The following is a 19099-nucleotide window of genomic DNA, read 5'->3' as shown; positions in this document are numbered from 1 at the left end:
GTCTGGAATTTTTAGACATGCTCCCCATCTCTTGTGTTTGACAAATTACATGGTCACAGTGCAGAATAATGGAGGGTTTGGAGAGGATGGAAATCATCACAGAATCACAAATGGGTTGGAAAAGACCTGAAAGATAATCTCATTTCTATCCTCACTGCCATGGGCAGGGACACTTTCCACTATCCCAGTTTACTCAGAGCCCCGTCTGGCCTGGAACACTTCCAGGGATGGGGCAGCCACAACTTCTCTGGCAACCTGTGCCAGGGCCTCTCTACCCTCACAGGGGAAGAATTTCTTCTGAATATCCAACCTAAACCTGCTGTCTGTCAGTGTGAAGCCATTCCCCTTTGTCCTGTCAGTCCAGGCCCTTGTCAAAAGTCTCTCTGCATCTTTCCTGTGGGCTCCCTTCAGGCACTGGAAAGCCACAATGAGGTCACGCCAATGCCTTTTCTTTTCCAGGCTGAACAATCCCAATTATCTCAGTCTTCCTTCACAGCAGAGCTGCTTCATCCCTCTGATTCTCTTGGAAGCCTCCTAACTCCAACAGGTCAATTCCATACTGGCAGTAGCACAGTGAAAAAATGCTAATAAAAAATAGTAAATACAGAAACTGTTTTGACACACTAATGTTTCATACTCTTTCTCCCTCTAGTGGTGCCGCAGCTGAAACAGGGTTGTCTGATCCATACTCTCATTCTCTTGGAAAAGCTATTAGAGGGAGAAACCACGTCTTGATCCTTCCATCATTCGTGTTTATACCCAGGAGAAGACATACTGTGCACATCTGCCTACATGGTCAGCAGCATCACCACTACAGAGACAATACACCACTGCCTCTGTCTAGTCAGGACTTTTCTCCAGGAAGAAGAAACAACAGCTCCCATCTGTCTGGGGAGACACAACATCCATTGTGTACTGCTAAAGTCTGGATTTGTATTTCCCCCTCATTTAGCTGAGACCCTTCTATCCCCTATACTCAGACTGAAACTGCTTCCCCACCACCACATTCTGAGAGAGGAGACAGTTGAATGCTAAAGAAGGAAATGCTTGGAGGAGAGCGTCTGACCCCTAAATGTTATGATTATTCTTATATTACATATCAATACCAGATTAGGATCCAGCAGCACTTGAACAGTCCAGCAGATTGACTCACTAGTCTTCCCTGTCTGATCTTCCAAGCAGACTCATGCTTGGTTCACTTTAATGAAGCACATAATGATGCCATGAGGGAAACTCCAAGAAAAATAATTAATAAGTGAAGATTTCACTTCCAAAGGCCACACACAATGTTTCTCCAGTATTTTCAGACTAAATTTAGGATATCTCACAAGACCTTTACACATTCAATTAAAGACCTGTTTTTCTTTCCAGGCCTAGGGAAAAAGCTGCAGTTCATTTATAATATTATTTCATCTCCGTTATGCTTCCCAGCCTCCAGAATCTGTCACGAACCTGAGATTAACACTGGTAAACTGGTAAGGCAGTCAGGGACTCCCAGTGAGAACAAGTTTTTTGATGAAAATGCAATTGCCATATCTGTATCTGGAGGACTCCTCCCAAAAGCTCTTTAACTTCCCAAATTAAACCAATTGAACTAAAATGTTTTGTTTTGAATGCATTCCACATTTGACTATTCTTGCTTGGTACATCACTGCCTCAGGGGCTTCTGCTTCAGATGCAGCCTGACCTCATTCCACCCTGTAAGCCTTTATGGCATCTTACATGTTCTCATTATGTAAATATTCTGGAGGAATTGGTATCAATAGAAACAAGCTCTGTGTGTGAGTATGTATATGAATATATATAAAAATTTTAAATATGCATGCATGCATAGCTTTGGTGTCTATTTGCATATATATATGTATCTACAGAGAACAGCAGTACAGGGAATCTTGACTTCAGCTTGGAAAGCAAATGTTCAGGAACTACACTCAATCTACAAAAATGGCTGGCTAGCCATCCCTCCAGTCAAACTCCATCAAGTTGTAAATGGCTTCTGAGGACACGGTACCTCTAGCACAGAGATCAGTGACCAGCTCCAGTTCCAGTTCACAGCCAGTCACCACCTGCTCACTCAGCCTCTCTGCACTCCTTTGCCTCAGCTTTTTTCAAATTTAAGGGTTGCCCACATGTGCAGCAATTCACCTCACTGTTTTTGTTCCCAGGTCCTTGTCCAAAGTGCCATCATGAAGAAGTTGCACAGACTGCCAAAAGTGGAAGGACTGAGAGGGAGTGTTAAAGGACCACACTGCTTGTGAAAGAGGCATCAAAGGAGTCTGCCTAATTAGGAGCTCTGTATTAAATCATGAGTAGCAGCCAATTAATTGAGCTGAGTGGTCCAGATGATCAGATTATCACAGCACAGCTACTTGCAGAATACTCTGCAAGTGGGTTTGGTCATCCAGGGCACTGCTTTCATTTATCTTCTTCTCTTTTCAGATAAGTATCAGAAAGGATCTACATTTCTGAGGGACACAGGAGTTAGAAGAATACTCCTCTGCAAGGCTGTTCAAAACATCTGCAATTTAGGAACACTGTTTGGGAAACTTCAACCCCCAAGTAGGAATGAAAAAAAAAAACTACTACTACTACTTGAATTTACTGTTTCCTTGTAGCTTTACTCAAACCTCTTTTTCAAAGGACATATATATATATATATATATATATATATATATATATATATATATATATATATATATATATATATATATGAAAAGATGTTTATACATGTGCTCTTTAGGTTCCCAGTAAATAATGACTTTTCAGGTCTGAATGTAGATGAAGAAGCTCAACTCATGCCAAAATTACTTCTTGTGCACATCTCCACCAAACTCAACTATAGTTAAGCATATAAAGACTCCACTGTGTCTTCAAAACCTCCATTTTAGTGCCTTTTAAGAATATAGGAATTAGACAGACAAGGCTTTTTGGGTTGTCTCTAATGCCATCTAAGTTGCAGCCTGTGTGTTCAGGGCTCACACAGTACCTCTCAGACTGCAGGTAGAAAGGGTAAAACAACAAACCCTGACTAATGCTGGACTAATCTGGACAGCCTGGGTGCATCTGCCTGTCTGATCATGCCAACACTCAGTTTCAAAAGTCCTGAGTCTCCAGGACACCCAGCAGGAGAATCTCTTGGGTAGGACTCACTATCTCAGTTGTATTTCTCTACATTTTTCTGTACATAACACAGATATCCCTTGTCTTCCCACCTCCAAATATGATTAGAGAATAAATAGTCTTTATAAAGAGAACCATCCAATTCTGAGTTTACTTATGGGACTGATTTTAATAGAAGCAGTTAAGCAGCAGGGGACTAAACACCTAAACAGGTCTTGAACCATTCTAAAGAGAGAAATACCAGATAGCTAAAATTTAAAGATCAAATTCTATCCTTCTATTATTCAAATAAGGAATTTGAAGTTCACAGCAGAGATACAGCCCCAGAAACAATGAGATAACATGGAAATAACCACAGAGCTTTTGACTGTGACAGCAAAAGAACAACTCAACATCAGCACTGAAACTTATTCTAAGCTTGTGCACTGGGAACTCCAGCACGAAGGTTTTATGCAAATAAGAATCTGAGCAGATTTGCTCCTTTTGTATGGGAATTGAGAGCTCAAGGCCGCCCATTTTCTCCTGGAAAAGGATGTTGCTCACTCCCCACAGTTGCACTGCAATAAGGCAAATCAGCAGAAGACAAGCACAAGGCATTTGCCTAGTAATTGTCTTTTCCACATGGATCACAACACTGACCCACAGCTGCTCTTCTGAGGCTTCAATAGAAGTGAACTCCGTATGTTTTATCTCTGAGCTCTGTGTATGAAACTGGGCTGCAGATTTCTCTTTCTTTTTTTTTTTTTTCCCTTAAAAGAAGACAGAGAAGTCCTTCCAAAGTACTCTTGTCTTTCTTCTCCACCCCATCTTGGCCTATCCTTCTTCATAGGCAGCAATAAGAACGAAACAGAGAAAAAACTTACCAGGCCTGTGTGTTTCCATGTTGCCTGGAGGTTTGACTGGAAATTGCGTCAGTGCTAAAATAGGATGCGGCTATGACGTGCACAATCTGCTTTTGCACTGGCTTAAGGAAAGAACAGCAGCTATTTCCATCTTGCCTCGATCCTGCTTTAAGCAAACCACAAACTGCAGCTAATTAGCGAGACCTTCTGGTTTGGTGATTACTGTCATGGAAGAAAGAGGAGAAGAAAGACCAAACTCCCATAACCTGAGAGGCCATGGCTATCTCTGCTGGAGAATTTCAGCACTTTGTCTTCATGATCCATAACACCTCAAGAAACAAGGTATCAACAGGCATACTTTGTCCAGAAGGCAGTGGAGAGGAAGGAAAAAGGCTAATGCAGAACCTGGGCTCTACAGTAGAGCTAGCTCTGTCCAAAGAATCAGCATTCAAGGATCAGATTGTCTTGGAAGTGGTTTCTGTGGGGAGGTGTGTCTTTATATCTACGAAGCTTCACAGTGCTTTCAGGTCGGAGATAAGTGCAGAAGGCTTTTTATAAGGTTGTTTCAAGTACTCGAGTTACCTCAGTGCCTGGATGCAGTGTCATTCCTGCATGAAATATTCAGGGGATTATCTTGTAATCAATGGTCTAATCAGAACAGGTGATGGATCCTGCTTAGCCTTCAACCTTGCAATTTAAGCAACTATAGGGAAGAAAAGTTCTTGATGACCAATGCTATCTGAGAAAGGACTCTTATTTGCTAATGATAACCGGAGAGAGATGTAACTAATTCAAGTCCAAATCTTTTTTCTTTGAGCCTGTTTATGATACTATGATGGTTTTTCTAGTGTGACAGGGAGAAATTGATTTATTCAATGCCTGAATAAAGTCCAGTGGTTCTATGACCTTGTAAATCAGGATAGTACACTGTGTCATGGCTGGCAAGGGTAGAAGTTGTCTCTGTCACAGAGAGATGTGCTGATGCACCCTGGTTGTGCTATCAAACTTGCTGAGTACATAAAAGGAGCAGTGCAGCTGTTGTTTCCCAAAATTTGGGCTGGGTGATGTAAAATGTTCCCAGCAAGACTAAGAAATTTGTATGGGATTTTAAATTCATTAAATCCCCCCCACTCTTCTTGGCCCCTACTTTGAAATGGCATTTATATATTCTAACCAAAATATCAACAGGTATCAAATACTTTGTCCTTTTTACCCTGCTAGTATGTTATAGTACTCTCAGAATTCTTTTAGAAGTTTTATAAACAGGGAATGAATCTCCTGCTTTCTACACCTATCTCAGGGAGAAGGAAAGGAAAACATTCTGAAACTTTCGCTATTTTCCATCCACAATCTGTGCTGCTCTAACTAAACTCAAAACCTGAAAGGCAAATTCTGGCTTATTCTGGAATAGTATAGGAATGTAGAGCCAGGTCCTGCTGGGATCCCTATGGACTTATAGCTTTGCCTGCATAGGTTCCAATTGCCAGCTTCCATAAGCCATAAGGATGGGTGTGTTATGTGTTACAGGTAATACACTTATCTCAGGTAATAAATAGTATACACAGCAATTAGAGAGGAAGCAACATCCAGATGCTTAGAAAGAAAGTAGTCTATTTTTAAGACTTTCCAACAGAGAAAATCTTACCTTGGCATCACTGTCTTTCCTGAGTTTCTTGGGTATGGTGTTAATTAATAATGCAGAGCTGTGACAAGTAATACCAATATACATGATTGTGTTTCACCTGCTGTAGAGGAGTGGTGCTTGCAAGTCTGTAAATTTAGCAGAGAGATTAGATGTTTTGAATTGTTAAGGCGTTATATAAGACTCCTCCCCAAATCCATTCAGCATTCCTGTAAATCTATCCTATGGCACAATAAACAATCCAGCTGGTTCTCTGAAGCAGTGAGATGTGCTCCTAATCATTGGTGGAAAGGTAAAGGCCAAGGTAGTTCAAACCCATCAAGGCTCACAAATAGTATGTATGACTTGGGAAACAACTTTCTTCAAAGCCTGGCTTCTGCTGGAGAATGCCAATGGAGCAGTCAGATGTAGAGTACTGTGTGATGTGCTGGCACACTTGATCATAGGCAGGACTGTGCTCTTCACTCCTGACAGAAAGAAATGCTGCTGAAAGCATTGGAATTGCACTAATTGCAGCTGCCTGTGTGAAAGTCAATGAAACCTGCACAGAGCAGGTCCAAGCCCACTGGCTCCTTGGGCGAAAGTCAGACAGCTCTTTTGGGGCAGACTGCCTGAAAATGTTTGATTCTCATGCCAGCAAGTCAAAGTCAGAAATGTATTTACCTCCTCAGCCTGTTAAAGAAGATGGTATAATATTCCCTTCTGCTTTTTCTTCCTTGCCAGTTTGCTTCTAGAGAAGGATTTTCAAAGAAGATCCTTCTGGTCTTGCTCGTGACGGGGCTTGAATTCACAGGTCTGAGTAACAACATGTAGACCACAACAAAGTCCCCAGAAATACCTACTGTAAGTAAAGCCAGTAAGTGCTCTTCTCAGGGACTGCATTGCACTGACTCAGACAATTAATTATCTAATTAGAAGACCTGTCTGCAGCCATGAAGCCTTAGGCTGCAATCCTGTCAGCTTTCATGAGCTAAGAAGGGTCAGTCTGGGTGAGGGCACTGGCTGAAACAAAGGGACATCCCAGCCATGGTAAGTGAAAGAGGATGAACATTTGCCTTTTACTTCCTTCTCTCTGCTCCTCTCTGATGTTGCAAGTTGCTATTCCAGCAACTTGAAACTTCAGCTTCAGATGAACAGTTGACTACCTGGGTGACACAAATCCATCTGTCAGAGAGCTTAATATGTAGAGGCAGCTAGAGGAAGGAACTGGTGTGAGGGTGGAGGTAAATTGGTGACAAATCTACTGCAGCAAGTAGGGCTGGTGCCAATTAAAACTGGGTTTCTCTCTGGTGTTACTGTGGCCTATAGCAGAAGACACAGATTCATGGAAAGCCTGCACTTCTACCACTGTGCAGCAATAAAGGTTGTCTTGAAAGAATAATAAAACCAAAAGGTCTCACAATTCAAGGTGTGTTGAATCCACAACTGACTGGCAAGAGAGAAGCAGCAGGGACCTGCCTGGTTCCTCTAAAAAGGGAATACAACTTACCTGTTTGTTTGCTCCCAAAGGGAGCTTTCCTTGCAGTTCGGGAGATGCTTTGACCCATTTAATCATGTCAAAGTGCCATTCGTTATTTAAAAATTGTTAGTTAAACAAGAAGCTTAAATAATTCTTGTCTTTCAAAAATATGCATGGCAATAACAGCCTTCCTCTCTCATATTTTTGAGAAATTAGTACTTCCCAGTGAAACTGCTTCACTGACACAAGATTCTTCCAGGACCAACAACACTCTGGAAGATCTTTTGTGTTCCATGGCCCAACTAGACAAAGTAGAATTTAAATCCTTGTAAATATATGCCTGGCAGCAGTTACTAAATTACACCTGCCACTGCAAATTCTGCATATAAATTAATTCCAGCTTTTGAAACAAATGCACAGGTGAAGTCCAGGCACCTGGAAGTAAGTGAGATAACTACTGAGCTTTCTCCTCAAGTTGGTCTGGGCAAGGACTGAAGTAAGAGCTGTCCTTAAACCTGTACACATGTCCTGAGGACTTGCAGAATTTACAGTCTGTCCTCAACACACAGTTTCTTTTCATTCAGCTTCAGGAGAAACATGTATATGCATTGCAGAAAGATATTTGGTTGTCTGAGCCACAACCAGTATTGTTTGTGTATCACAAACATCCAACTCTTACTCTGAAGCCTTATCCCATAATTACTGTACTCCCTGAAAAGAATGAGAGGAAAAAGAGCAAAAAATTATAAGTCACTAAGGACTGAAGTGGGGAATGAAAGTGTAAAGTCTCTGCAGACAACAATAAATGATTTGAGAAATATTCTTAAAGTATAAGCAACTGTTTCTGAGGATAATTTATTTGTGGTTGTTCTTTTGTGATTTTTTTCAACAATGTGGATTAATTTCCACACTGAAAAGAAGAGAATCTCTTTCCTACAATCCACCCCAAGATGAATCAGACCATGTTCTGTTGAGCTGGTAAGCTTTATTGTTTGCTGTGTTGATACAATTTTTCAGGATTCTAATGGATAAGGCAGTGTACAGAGAAAATTAGGCTTGCATTGTGAAGTTCCTCCATCATAAAGCTTCAGATTAAGCAACTGGGCTTCTGGGCGATATTCATGGTGTGCACTTGCGAGCACGGCATTCACACAGCGAAGCGGAGGGGATGTAGTGCTGCACCACGGTCCCATTGGGACAGTGCAGTGGGATTGTCACCGTGGTGGTCTGAGTGGCTGTACAGCAGCTGCAGTGGTCTTCCCACTGCCCTGTCTGAGCAGAGTACCTGGTGGTGCTTCTGCACTTGCCCTAAATGGAAAAAGGAGAGAGCAGTAGTCTGAAGAGAACCTCATGATACTCAGAATCCTGGTTCTTTCCCTCAAAATATCCATGAGTGACTTTGTCCGGCTTCTGTGCTCTGCTGAAAACATGAACTCAGAAAGAGGTGCCTGGGTCCAGAATGCAGGGTGCTGCACAAAGAGTAACTTCTTATGAGCATAAGCAGAGCAAAGGAGAGGTGAAGAAACTGCTCACACACACAAAAGAGCCCGGAATTTAAAATCTCATAGGGACTGTCCAGAGCTATGGTGTTGGCTTCTGAGCAAATGTGGTTATCATGCATTCAGAAAGTGCTTTAGCCCAAATGCTGCAACCCACACACGCACTGTTGCCCTGCTGGTGCTATTATTTCTTGTTCTGCTTGTCTAGCCATTTAACTAAATTAGACCAAGCTGTCAGTGTCTGTAGCTACAAGCCTTCATGATTTCAAAACAAGGAGCCCCACATAACACTCCGCCAGAGTCCATTTCCTTTGGTGGCTTTCTGCTCTTATTTCCCAGTCTAATTAAATTAAAATATCCTATCATTATCAGGGACAACTTTAGAAAAAATGTATTTAACACTGTTTATTCCCAATGTAAAATCTGGACTTCTGCAGGAGAAACATCAATACTTATGACATTATGGCTAAGGACCATTTACTTTGTAGACAGAACAAGAGGTTAAGAATTATTAGTTATGCCATAACTTGGATTGCACACAAGGGTGATTAAAATCCTTGTATGGGGCTTGTTTATCTTGGAAAGAGCAGATATGGGAACACCCAGAAGGGAAATTATGCTCAGTTTTAAATTATGCTCTGTTTTAAAAGGAAGTTGCCATATAAGGTGTAAGCAGTGATGGGCTAGAAATTAAACTTTTAATCTGATTGTGGAAGATACACAAGAGCTTGGTGCCAAGGCTAATTGAGGAATCCCGGAGCTTTTAAGGCACACAAGTCAAATCTTGGCACTTGGGTTTAAAGGACTTTTAAATGCCATTTATCTAAATACCTATTTAAATTCCCCTAATCAACCCAGAGGCTCGGTGCTTAACTACATACTCAGAACTGAAAATCAGCTTCACAAATATGAAGATAAATATTCTTTTTATTTAAAGTAGAAAGTCCTAACAGAGCTACTTCAGAGTCATTAATTTCTGATGGAAGCAAGACAGTGGGATGAACAAAGCCTTTGTGTCTAACACATGCCATTTTCCACACTGTTTTGACTAGGAAAAATTCAGCATCAGCAAATTACTTCAGGAAATAAGTGCCAATGAGGTTAACACTGAGTCAGTCAATGAGAAACTGATGCTCCACTTACTGAAGTGAAACCATGGTGGGAGAAAAGGTTTCTTTCAGGGAAAGAAAAAGGGGGGTTGATTTTTGTTATTTACCTCACAATGAGAAATGGGCACCTCCTTTTCAGCCACACAGCCATTGATATTCCCATACTGCAGTCTGGTACTTACTGGATGACATTCCACCTCCACACCTACCAAGTGGAAAAAAAAAGAAAAAGAAAAATTTACTGCTGGCAATTGCTCTTTGTAACTTACTTTCCTTTACTCCTGAAATTGCTGTCAGTGAAATGTTCTTCCTGGTAAAATCCCTAGCTGGGTATGTCTCCTTAGAGTAATTCACGCAGAGCTGTGTGACTCTTTCACACTACAGCCCTAAAATTCCACTGAAGAAATGTTTCCCTCATGTTTAATTTCAATTGACTACTTTGTTCTAAAGTCACCTTGGCCATCAAACACCAGCCTCTCCCCTGGTCTTAGACAACTCTCCTGTTAATGCTGGTAACAAACAGGGAATCTGTTCCCCCACTTTTAAACAGAACCTCATCATTAATATGCTCAAATATAAACTAAGCCAGAACATTTTCTTCTGAACTCTTGCATGTTTTGGTCTGCATCTAAAGACTTGTGAAGGAGCCAATGCTTTTTTCAGTGGGTATTTTGTGCATAGACAACAGTAGCTCTGTGTAGTGTTACTATAGTTTTATGTCTCTGTGAAAAGACAAACTCCTACTCATACCCATTTCTAGCTAACCAATGAAATTTCTGTGTTTAGCAGAATATTAGACTGATTTTTAGTACTATCCCAAAACACTTCAGAAAGTTGAACGAATTCAGCAGGGCAACTGCACAACTAAGTACATACCCAAAGGGAAGAAAAAGGTATCCATCTTCCTACCAGCAAACACAGCTTTCCAATAGAATGTTGGTACCAAATTGACTCTGTGCCTTGTAAAACCTTACACTTCATTTTAAAAAAAAAATGCAGATAGTTTCTGGTTCCAGGGCTGAACTGCCCTTTCACTTTTAATGATTTCATTACTCTTTTCTAAAAATTGTCCACCTGAAAGGACAGTTGTGTTCATACACTTGAAAAGCACAAAAAAAAAAGTCATCAGCCTCAACACAGGTCCATCCACTTTTTGATCCTGACTTATCAACTTGTTTTCTTTTTACTTTACCTCTGTTATTTTTTTTTTTGTTGTTGACTGTGCCTCCTCTGCAAAGGCAAGTGCTAGTAACTTAACAAGACATGTGAGATTGAGATCAACAGAGAAAAGAGACACAACTTCTTTGTTAAGTGGGAAAATAAGGAATATCTTTCGCCAATTATCAAGTTCTGTGGCTAATACCACAAAAATCTCATGAGAAAATAGTAGCTGTTCAGTTGTGCGCTTCCACAAACCTAAAAGCTGGAATAATGCCCTCAGACACACTAAAAAAGTCCAGTTGTGAAGGCATAACATAGGAATGGAAACTGACCCCTCAACCAGCTCCTTTGCCCAAGGACTTGTCTGACTCTGCTGAGCCAAAGGCATCAGCCTGGAATGAGTTCTTTGCCCAATTCTTTATGACACAGAGACATCTGAAAGACAGACTCTCTCAAGACCTTGGAAGATAACGTAATCTCTGTCCATGAGAAAGTGAGAACTGAGCTACATCCAGGCAAACCATAATTGGGAATAAGGATCTGAAGGTCCATTCAATATGGGAGGTTTTAGGCAGGCAGCACATCACTTAGATCAGTTTGCCTTTGCTGCTGCAGGGAGGTATCACTTTTAAATGACCTTGTTAAATAAATCTATGCATTAATCTCTGCTCATTTGGAACTAGTTTCTCCTCGATTACAGTGATTGGCACTAGCTGCCCACCACCCTCTCTTCTAAATGACAAAGTCTGTTTTTGTTAATGAATAATTTTGAGTATTCCTTACTTGTAGCCTGGTAGATTAAAGCTCCCTTAACCAAGTTACCTCTTTGATCCATTTGATGACAGTTTCTCAATAGCTTTCTAACTTCTATCCCTCAAGCCAAGCTCAGTGATTACCCAGACAGGCAAAGGCTGCAAACTCTCCAGGAGTTACCATCCTTCATCAGGGGTATTATTGCAGCACACACTGTGCCAGTGTGGTGATGGACTGCTATGCTGGCCATCTTTTATTTATGAGCACATACATAGCAAAAAAAAGAGAAAATTTAAAGACATAACACAGACAAGATGTTGATATTCTGACCTTAAAAGAGAATTACAATCCTTTGTATATTTTTTTTAATTTTATATAAGCTACAGTATTATTTTTTACTTATAGAGGGGAAAACTGAGAGGTTATCTGCTCACAAATGCATCAGTGATTCATTTTAGAATTGAGAACTCAACCTTGCAATCCTTCCTTGTGTAAGCAAACCCTTCCTACTCTCACAGCCTGACATTTGGATTATCCACACAAAGATGCATGAAATTAAGAGTTGCAGGATTGACCCCTAAATTGACAAATTTAAGAACTAGTCAGGCGGTTCCATAGCAATATATTTCTTCTACTATTTTTGGTTAATATGTTATCCAAAACATTACTGCCACCAGGGTTGGGCTTTTTTGATTAATTAATTTAAAGTTGATTTTTTATTTATGAAGTGTTTTCCTCACATATTCAGCAGTATCAGGTTATGTGACTTGACAGGCTGTCTGTGCAGGACTATTCGTGTTATTACCAGATGAACAATAAAATAAAACATTTATAATAAACATCTGCATAAAATGTGGAAAGTATCTATTTCTTTCTAAGCACTTGGGAATACTGTCAAAACACATGTTCTAGATGACAAAACACAATAGCAGCATGTCAGAGGGTGGGCTTCTTTGATGGTTTATTATAACCACATTGCTAAGCTCTGGTTCATTACTATGCATATTATGGAAATTGTAGGTACTTACACACTCTGCCTTTTCCGTACAAGATTTCTGGATTATTTACTTACATGTGTCACAGCAAGTGTTGCCAATTTTTGCAATTCTGCCCTAAAATGATTTAAAAAAAAGAAAACTCAAATGTTGGCACAAGTGACACAAGTGATATACTTCTGACCTGCTGAAAGAAGATGTATAAAGCAGGGTACTAGGCAAAGAAAAAAAAAAAACACCTGAATTTCTATATTATACAAAATCATAAATCTACATTATTAATCTTCTCTTTATCAATTTTAAGATTTTGAACTTGGGATGATATTTGCTGGTAGCTAACTGGCAGTAATTGACTTACTAGCAAGTTCCTCACCTGAAAATATTGCTATCACCTGCTCTTTTAGAATGCTCTTTAGGAGCATTCTAAAATCAAGACATTAAATACAAATAAATTCCTGAAAAGCAAAAGGATAAAACCATTAGCATTTAGGTTTCATTCTGTTTAAGAAATATCACATCTGCCAAGTAAGTTTTAAAAGCCATAAAACTTTATGTTTCTTATTTCATTGCTATCATCCAGAATATAATTCTCAGAAATATATGCATAGTGCAAATTATTGAAAAACTATAGTGAAAGGCAAAATGGAGAAATATTTACACTGCAGAGTGATGTCATTGTTGCACTCAACCCCTGAGATATGTGCAAAAGTCTGGAGGCTTTCTTAATTAAAAACCCTAAAATTTTGACCTGCAACAAGATGAAAACCACTAATTTTATAGCTGAATTAGTTCTGTTTGGGTGGGATAGGAGAAGAATAAAGGCAGTTTGAGAAATTCTGCTTAAAAAGTAAACTATTTTTCACTGATTTTCCATTAACATCTCTTGAATACAATAATAACTCAAAGCCGTAATGCAATGCAGCATCCTTTTCTAAATCTTTGTTTATACCACAAAACCATGTATTACAATTTGACAAAGTGAGAAATGCCCTGTAGAAGCTTTCTTTTTCCCTCATTATACATAAATTCTCCATTTGTTTCATGTGTATGAGCAGACTGGTTTGGCCACAAGCTTTACTAAAGGTTCCCTGCTTCCTGCTGTGCCCAAGAAAATTGAAGCAGGTGGATATAAACACCTGTAAGATGGGTAAAACTTGACAGATAAGCAAAAACAGGGCCCTGTGTGCTACACACACACCTTATTCTGCTCCTCACTGTCTAATTAACCTCAAATCACGAGAAAGATGGGTGAGTACTCTGTGCAGGGCTTTTTATCCTGCTAAACAACTGTAGTTGTGGAAGTTTGATCTTTCTACAGCAGTGTGAAAGTTCCTTTCCATAACCTCATATAATGGCAGAGAAAAAATACCTTAGCATTTCATATGCATATTTCTCAGTTTGTGTCATTGTCCACACAGTTTTGCTTTGGATCCCAAACTGAAAACATCATTAGAAGAACCACTTGCAAATACTTGACACTTCAAATATTCAGCTTCATATTCAGAACAGAATTAGGGACAGTAGTCAGCACAGTCCCACAAAAAAACAGCTTATATTTTCAAACAGAGAAAACCTACATCTTTCTGAATTTCAGAGTAAGTTCAAATTCAGTTTAGCCAAGGTGTTGGGAGAGGGTTGGGGTTTCCCAGCCCAGCACACAGAAGGTACCAGAAACATGACAGAGTCCATTACAGCCCTGGGAACAGGGCCTGTTTCACTACTTACTCCTTCAGCCAAGCATCTTCTAGCATCAAATGGAGGACAGCCAGTGATTCTCCTTTCCCAGATAAACTCCCCTCTCTCATTTACTCTGCAGGAGTGACTGTCACAGCCATCCTGAAGGGATGTGTTTGCCTGGAAAAATTGAAGGGCTGTTAACTTTACACAGAAACAACATGGGACAGGAAGTTTTCAGTATATTACTTTGCATATGTCTCAAAGTACCATGGTGGTGAGAGTTATAAAACAGAAATCTTTGTTTATCAACAAAATCGTTTTCTTCTGTTTAATTCCATGGCCATAATGATCACAGCTCTGCCCAGACGCCCAAAACCTGACCTTTTTCAGCTCTTCACAGGGAAGAAATTTCCATTAACTTAGAAAAAAAACCTTCTCTAAGTTAGAGATTTGGGGGTCTGGCCTATGATCTGTCTTTCAAAGAGACATAGATACAATTATTTACCTTCTGGAGGAGTTGGGAGCTTCTTCAGAAAACATATATACAACCACACCCCCATTCCCACACCAAATCATTTTGTTTGGAATAAGCCTTTAAGAGCAAGTCCAGCCATTAACCTCCCACTGCCAACCAAGTCCACCAGAAAACCACATCTCTAAGAGCCACATCCACACATTTTTAAAATCCCTCCAGAGCTGGTGACTCAACCACTGCTATGGGCAGCCTGTGCCAAAGCTGGACAATCCTTCCAGTGAAAAAATAAATTATATCCAATCTAAACCTCCCCTGGTGCAACTTGAAGCTGTTTCCTCTTGTCCTGTCCCTTGGTCCCTGGGAGCAGAACCCGACCCCCACCTGGCTTCCCCCTCCTGTCAGGGAGTTGTGCAGAGCCACAAGATCCCCCCTGAGCTTCATTTTCTCCAGGCTGAGCTCCTCTCAGCTGCTCCTGGTGCTCCAGACCCTTCCCCATCTTCATGGTTCTTCCCATACTCCCCCCATCTAAGATTTTTCACAGGAATGGAATAAAATAAAATTTTAGATGCTGTCTCTGGTGACAGAGGATGGGGTTTAACCAGAAAAATAACCATTCCTGTTTAAGAACATATCCTGCACTAAGGCCAGGCTGGATGTGGCTCTGAGCAACCTGCTCTACTGGAAGGTGTCCCTGCCCCATAGCAGGGCATTGAGACAAGATTATCTTTGAGGTCCCTTCCAGCCCAATCCATTCTATAATTCTATGCTGGAGAAGTTTCTCAAAATTCACATTTTTAATTTAACTATTTCACATCTCAAATGAAAGTTTTCATTTCCTCTAAATACCTGTTTGAGGTCATATTCCAGTTAAAGTTCCTTGATAACATTCCTGAATCTAGAATGCCCCTCTGGGATTTTGCACTGGGGTATAAGGTCACACATTTTTTATTGAAAAACAAATAAACTTCTTTGATCAATTATTCTGAGATACAAAAAACACTGGTAATACCATGTTATCTAATAAAAAAAATGATGATACATTTCATATACATTTGATGATACATTTACTCATAAATAAAATAAAGAGTGCTTAAAACTTACCTGAAGATATTGAACCCTTCCATCTCTCAGCCTGATGCTACATGAAGTTGGCACACATTTTCCACAGCAAGAACCAGGGATTTCCTGCCTTCTATAGTTCTAGAAGGTGAAGGACATTTTTCTGGGTTCATTTTATTTTAAGCATGCATCCTGTATTTATTTTAAGATTTTTTTTTTTAATAAGATTCAGTGGACAAAATTACAGCCAGCAAAATGCTTCTAAGTAAAACCAATGGATTCTACACCGTGCAACATGTAAAAGCAGTTGGAAGTGCTGAAACTAGAGAGAAAAGGTAAGCATTAGGCAGGGAAAGGGCAGAAAGGAGAAAAGGAGAAAAGAAATAAGGGAAAAGGAGAGCAAGAAAGAAAAGGGGAATATTGGAGCCCCACAAACAGCATTGAAGGGAAAAACAGTGGCAGGAAAAAGAGCATGGAAGAATGAGCAGCACTGAGTGGAGAGGCAGAAAGGTATAAAGTGAATAGACGTGTCCCACAGTAATGTCCCCAGATGCTCCAGACAAACAACAGTCGCTTATCTAGTTCAGTGAAGGCATGCATGTTATCCATATGGTTTTTATAGAAAGAGAATTTGGGGAGGGAGAGTTACTATTAAATCATTGGGGGAAAACATAGTTCATTGTTATTTAGGAGAAGTTTCCCTACTAGCAAAAATATAAGCACCTAAGGCAGGTCACAAAATGACCAAAAAATGTCCGTCCTGAGCAGAATATGCTGCACTTCAATTGCCAGTGCTTTTTCTTACACAAGAAAAAGCAGGAGAAAGCAGGTGTTCCTGAGAGAATTGGTACTCTTAACCCATTTGTACTCTTAAATTTTATCCATTAGCAAGGAATTGCTTTTAATCCGGGTATACCATGAAGTCAAAGACTTTGAGACAGGAAAGATCCTGTGAATTGTGTGAATCCCACTGGCCTTAGGGAGATGAAGACATTCTGTATCTTATATGATTTTTTTTCCCCTCAAGCTCCACAAATTCATTACAATGGCTAGGAAGGAGTATATACTCCTAGACCTGCAACTTCCCTTGGGTAGCTGCATAGCTCCCAAATACAAGTTCACAGTCCTTATTTTCCTTAATTGGAAATAGCCCTTTCTTCAGGGTTTTCTGTCTAGTCGGTACTTTTGGGTCACATGGGGAAAAGGAGCTGGTTGGGTAATGTGTGGGTGGTGAAAGCAGGACAGGAATGTTCCCCCCACCCCCCACCCCTTTTTTTTAACCATGTATTGTATTGATTCCTCTACCATTTATTTCTACAGCTGGCTCCTTGCATTACGCAGCAGGAATGGATGCCTGTGTATCTTTGTGTGAGAACATATACATGCACATGTCTCTGGCCACAAATTCAATCTGGTGTATCTGTTTGGGTTTTTTTTTTCATAGATCTGCCAGGTTATATTTTGAGATAGATGCTCAGCACTGAACTTGGCCATTTGCTTTCCCTTCAGAAGCCTATGTCTATAATCAAACCTTATAGAAGGGGTGATATTAGAGTCTAGAACCACAAAAGGTATTCCAGATTGTTCTTTTTGTCAGAGGCTGCATCCATACCACCAAATAAAAGAGATCAAAGCCATTTTGATGGCCAATGGACAAGTGGAACACTTATGAATTATCTGAGCTGCATTCTCCACATGAAACTGGCTGGCCTTGGGTTGTTCTAACCACTGTCCTGTCCCTGGACATCATTTGGAAGTCACATCATCATTTTTCTACTCACAACAGGCCAGCCGGGACACTTCTTCAAGAAAAAGAGTTGCAGGAAATAATTTGAGCCTGCAGTCTTGCTCTATTTTTTTATCGGTAGAGATTACTCTCTACAGAAATTTAACTACATTTCCAGTCCTTTCCAGTTCTACTTCAGGATGGGAGATTGGACTCATCAAAATCTCTACCCCTCTCTGTTCCAAGGACCCTATCAGTTTATGCCCCTCCTGGATATCACCAGGAACCCACATGATCATATTAGAGATGTGGATTTTGGGTGCCAGGGCCACTAATTGCACAGGCCCTGGGTTTGGTTGGGGCCGTTGTGCTCCATCCACTATCTAGGGAAAGGATGAAGAGGAAGAGGCATACAAGTTTTTCTTCCTGTGAAACTTTGCTGATCTGTGCTCTTTGGACACAGGGTGATCAAACCAGCCTGTGCACCTCACTTAGGTCTCCTTCTACTCAAGGTATTGATGCTAAGAGAGAAAAGTAAAGAACTGAGCAGATCTTATCAGGCAATCCTGTCACACTATTGGTCAGTAGAGTAAAATGGAAGATATATATCCCTCTGGCTTTCTCAGCCAAAGTCATTCCTTACAGGTGATGGAACCAAAGCAGCAGCAAAGACTTCAAAACTCAGTGGGAACTGATGGGGACAATCATTTCAAATCACCAAAGGCATGGGCTTGGAACCAAACAAATGCTACTGAGCCCAGCTTTTAGACTACTTGGAAAATTGTCATAGGAAAGGCCTGAAGCATGGAGATATAGCTGAGCTGCCAGTCCCTGGAGGGTCAGATAACACTGTAGGAAAGAGGACTCAGCAGTTCCTGTTGCAAATTATTTGCCAAACCTCATATTGCCCTAAGGGTAAGTAATCTAAAATAAACAATAAAATGTGCCTGTGGATCTGAGTACCATGTAAAGTTATCTTTGCTACACTGAGGATTTAGATCAGATTTGGTGCATATCATCTACTTCATGGAAAGAACACAAAGTAAGACTTCCCGAAAGAACCTGAAGAAAAGCCAAAAGCCCCAGAGCTGTACCAGACGTAAAGTGGTGTGTGTATCAAAGAACATGACTCTCATCAGACACATTCCAAGCAGACCTCCCCAGGCTGTTCCCACTCACCGCTGGGCAGGCCTGGCAGTTGAGTTTGGTGCACCTCAGTGTGTATTTCCGAGGTGCTGACTGGAAGCAGTCACATGTTGTGCACTGATCCACCATCAGGCGCCTCCCATGCTGAAACATCGGAACCAGTTTGTCAGTTAGTGACCATCTCACCAGCAAAATCGAGATAAACAAGTGACTTCAGATTAAATCTCTTTCATTAAATCTTGCACTGTAATTCTTTGCTGGAGAAACAAGAAACCCATGCTGCCAAGTTTCCAGAGACCTTATTTTTTTTCATCTCTAATTCCAGAACAAGAAGCATGGCATGAAGCTATTTTTCAAGGAAGCCCTTTAGAAATCCTTAATCTGAGAAATGTCATTGACATTTCTTTGTTGCTTAAATATCTAGCAAGCAAGAAAG

The 19099-nt window shown here is 40.5% G+C and overlaps 2 protein-coding genes across 2 annotated transcripts in view; both read right to left on the bottom strand.

The window, feature by feature from the left end:
* Positions 1-7159, bottom strand: part of ANO2 (anoctamin 2) — a 161831-nt gene extending 154672 nt beyond the window's left edge. The window contains exon 1 of the mRNA XM_050969920.1: positions 7094-7159. Coding sequence (XP_050825877.1) covers positions 7094-7159 — 66 coding nt within the window. The remainder of the gene's footprint in view (positions 1-7093) is intronic.
* An 869-nt stretch (positions 7160-8028) lies between these two features.
* The window catches only part of VWF (von Willebrand factor), a 118992-nt gene continuing 107921 nt past the window's right edge, over positions 8029-19099 (bottom strand). Inside the window, exons 47-52 of the mRNA XM_030238043.2 lie at positions 18697-18807; positions 15834-15932; positions 14306-14434; positions 12658-12697; positions 9779-9876; positions 8029-8371 (exon numbers count right to left, since the gene is read on the bottom strand). Of these exons, the coding sequence (XP_030093903.1) occupies positions 8183-8371; positions 9779-9876; positions 12658-12697; positions 14306-14434; positions 15834-15932; positions 18697-18807 (666 nt within the window). The 3' untranslated portion in view covers positions 8029-8182. The remainder of the gene's footprint in view (positions 8372-9778; positions 9877-12657; positions 12698-14305; positions 14435-15833; positions 15933-18696; positions 18808-19099) is intronic.

Source organism: Serinus canaria, chromosome 1A (genome assembly GCF_022539315.1).
Source record: "Serinus canaria isolate serCan28SL12 chromosome 1A, serCan2020, whole genome shotgun sequence".
In the NCBI taxonomy this organism is placed as follows: domain Eukaryota; kingdom Metazoa; phylum Chordata; class Aves; order Passeriformes; family Fringillidae; genus Serinus; species Serinus canaria.
The sequence above is the reverse complement of the archived record's forward strand: the minus strand, read 5'-3'. Positions and strand labels throughout refer to the sequence as shown.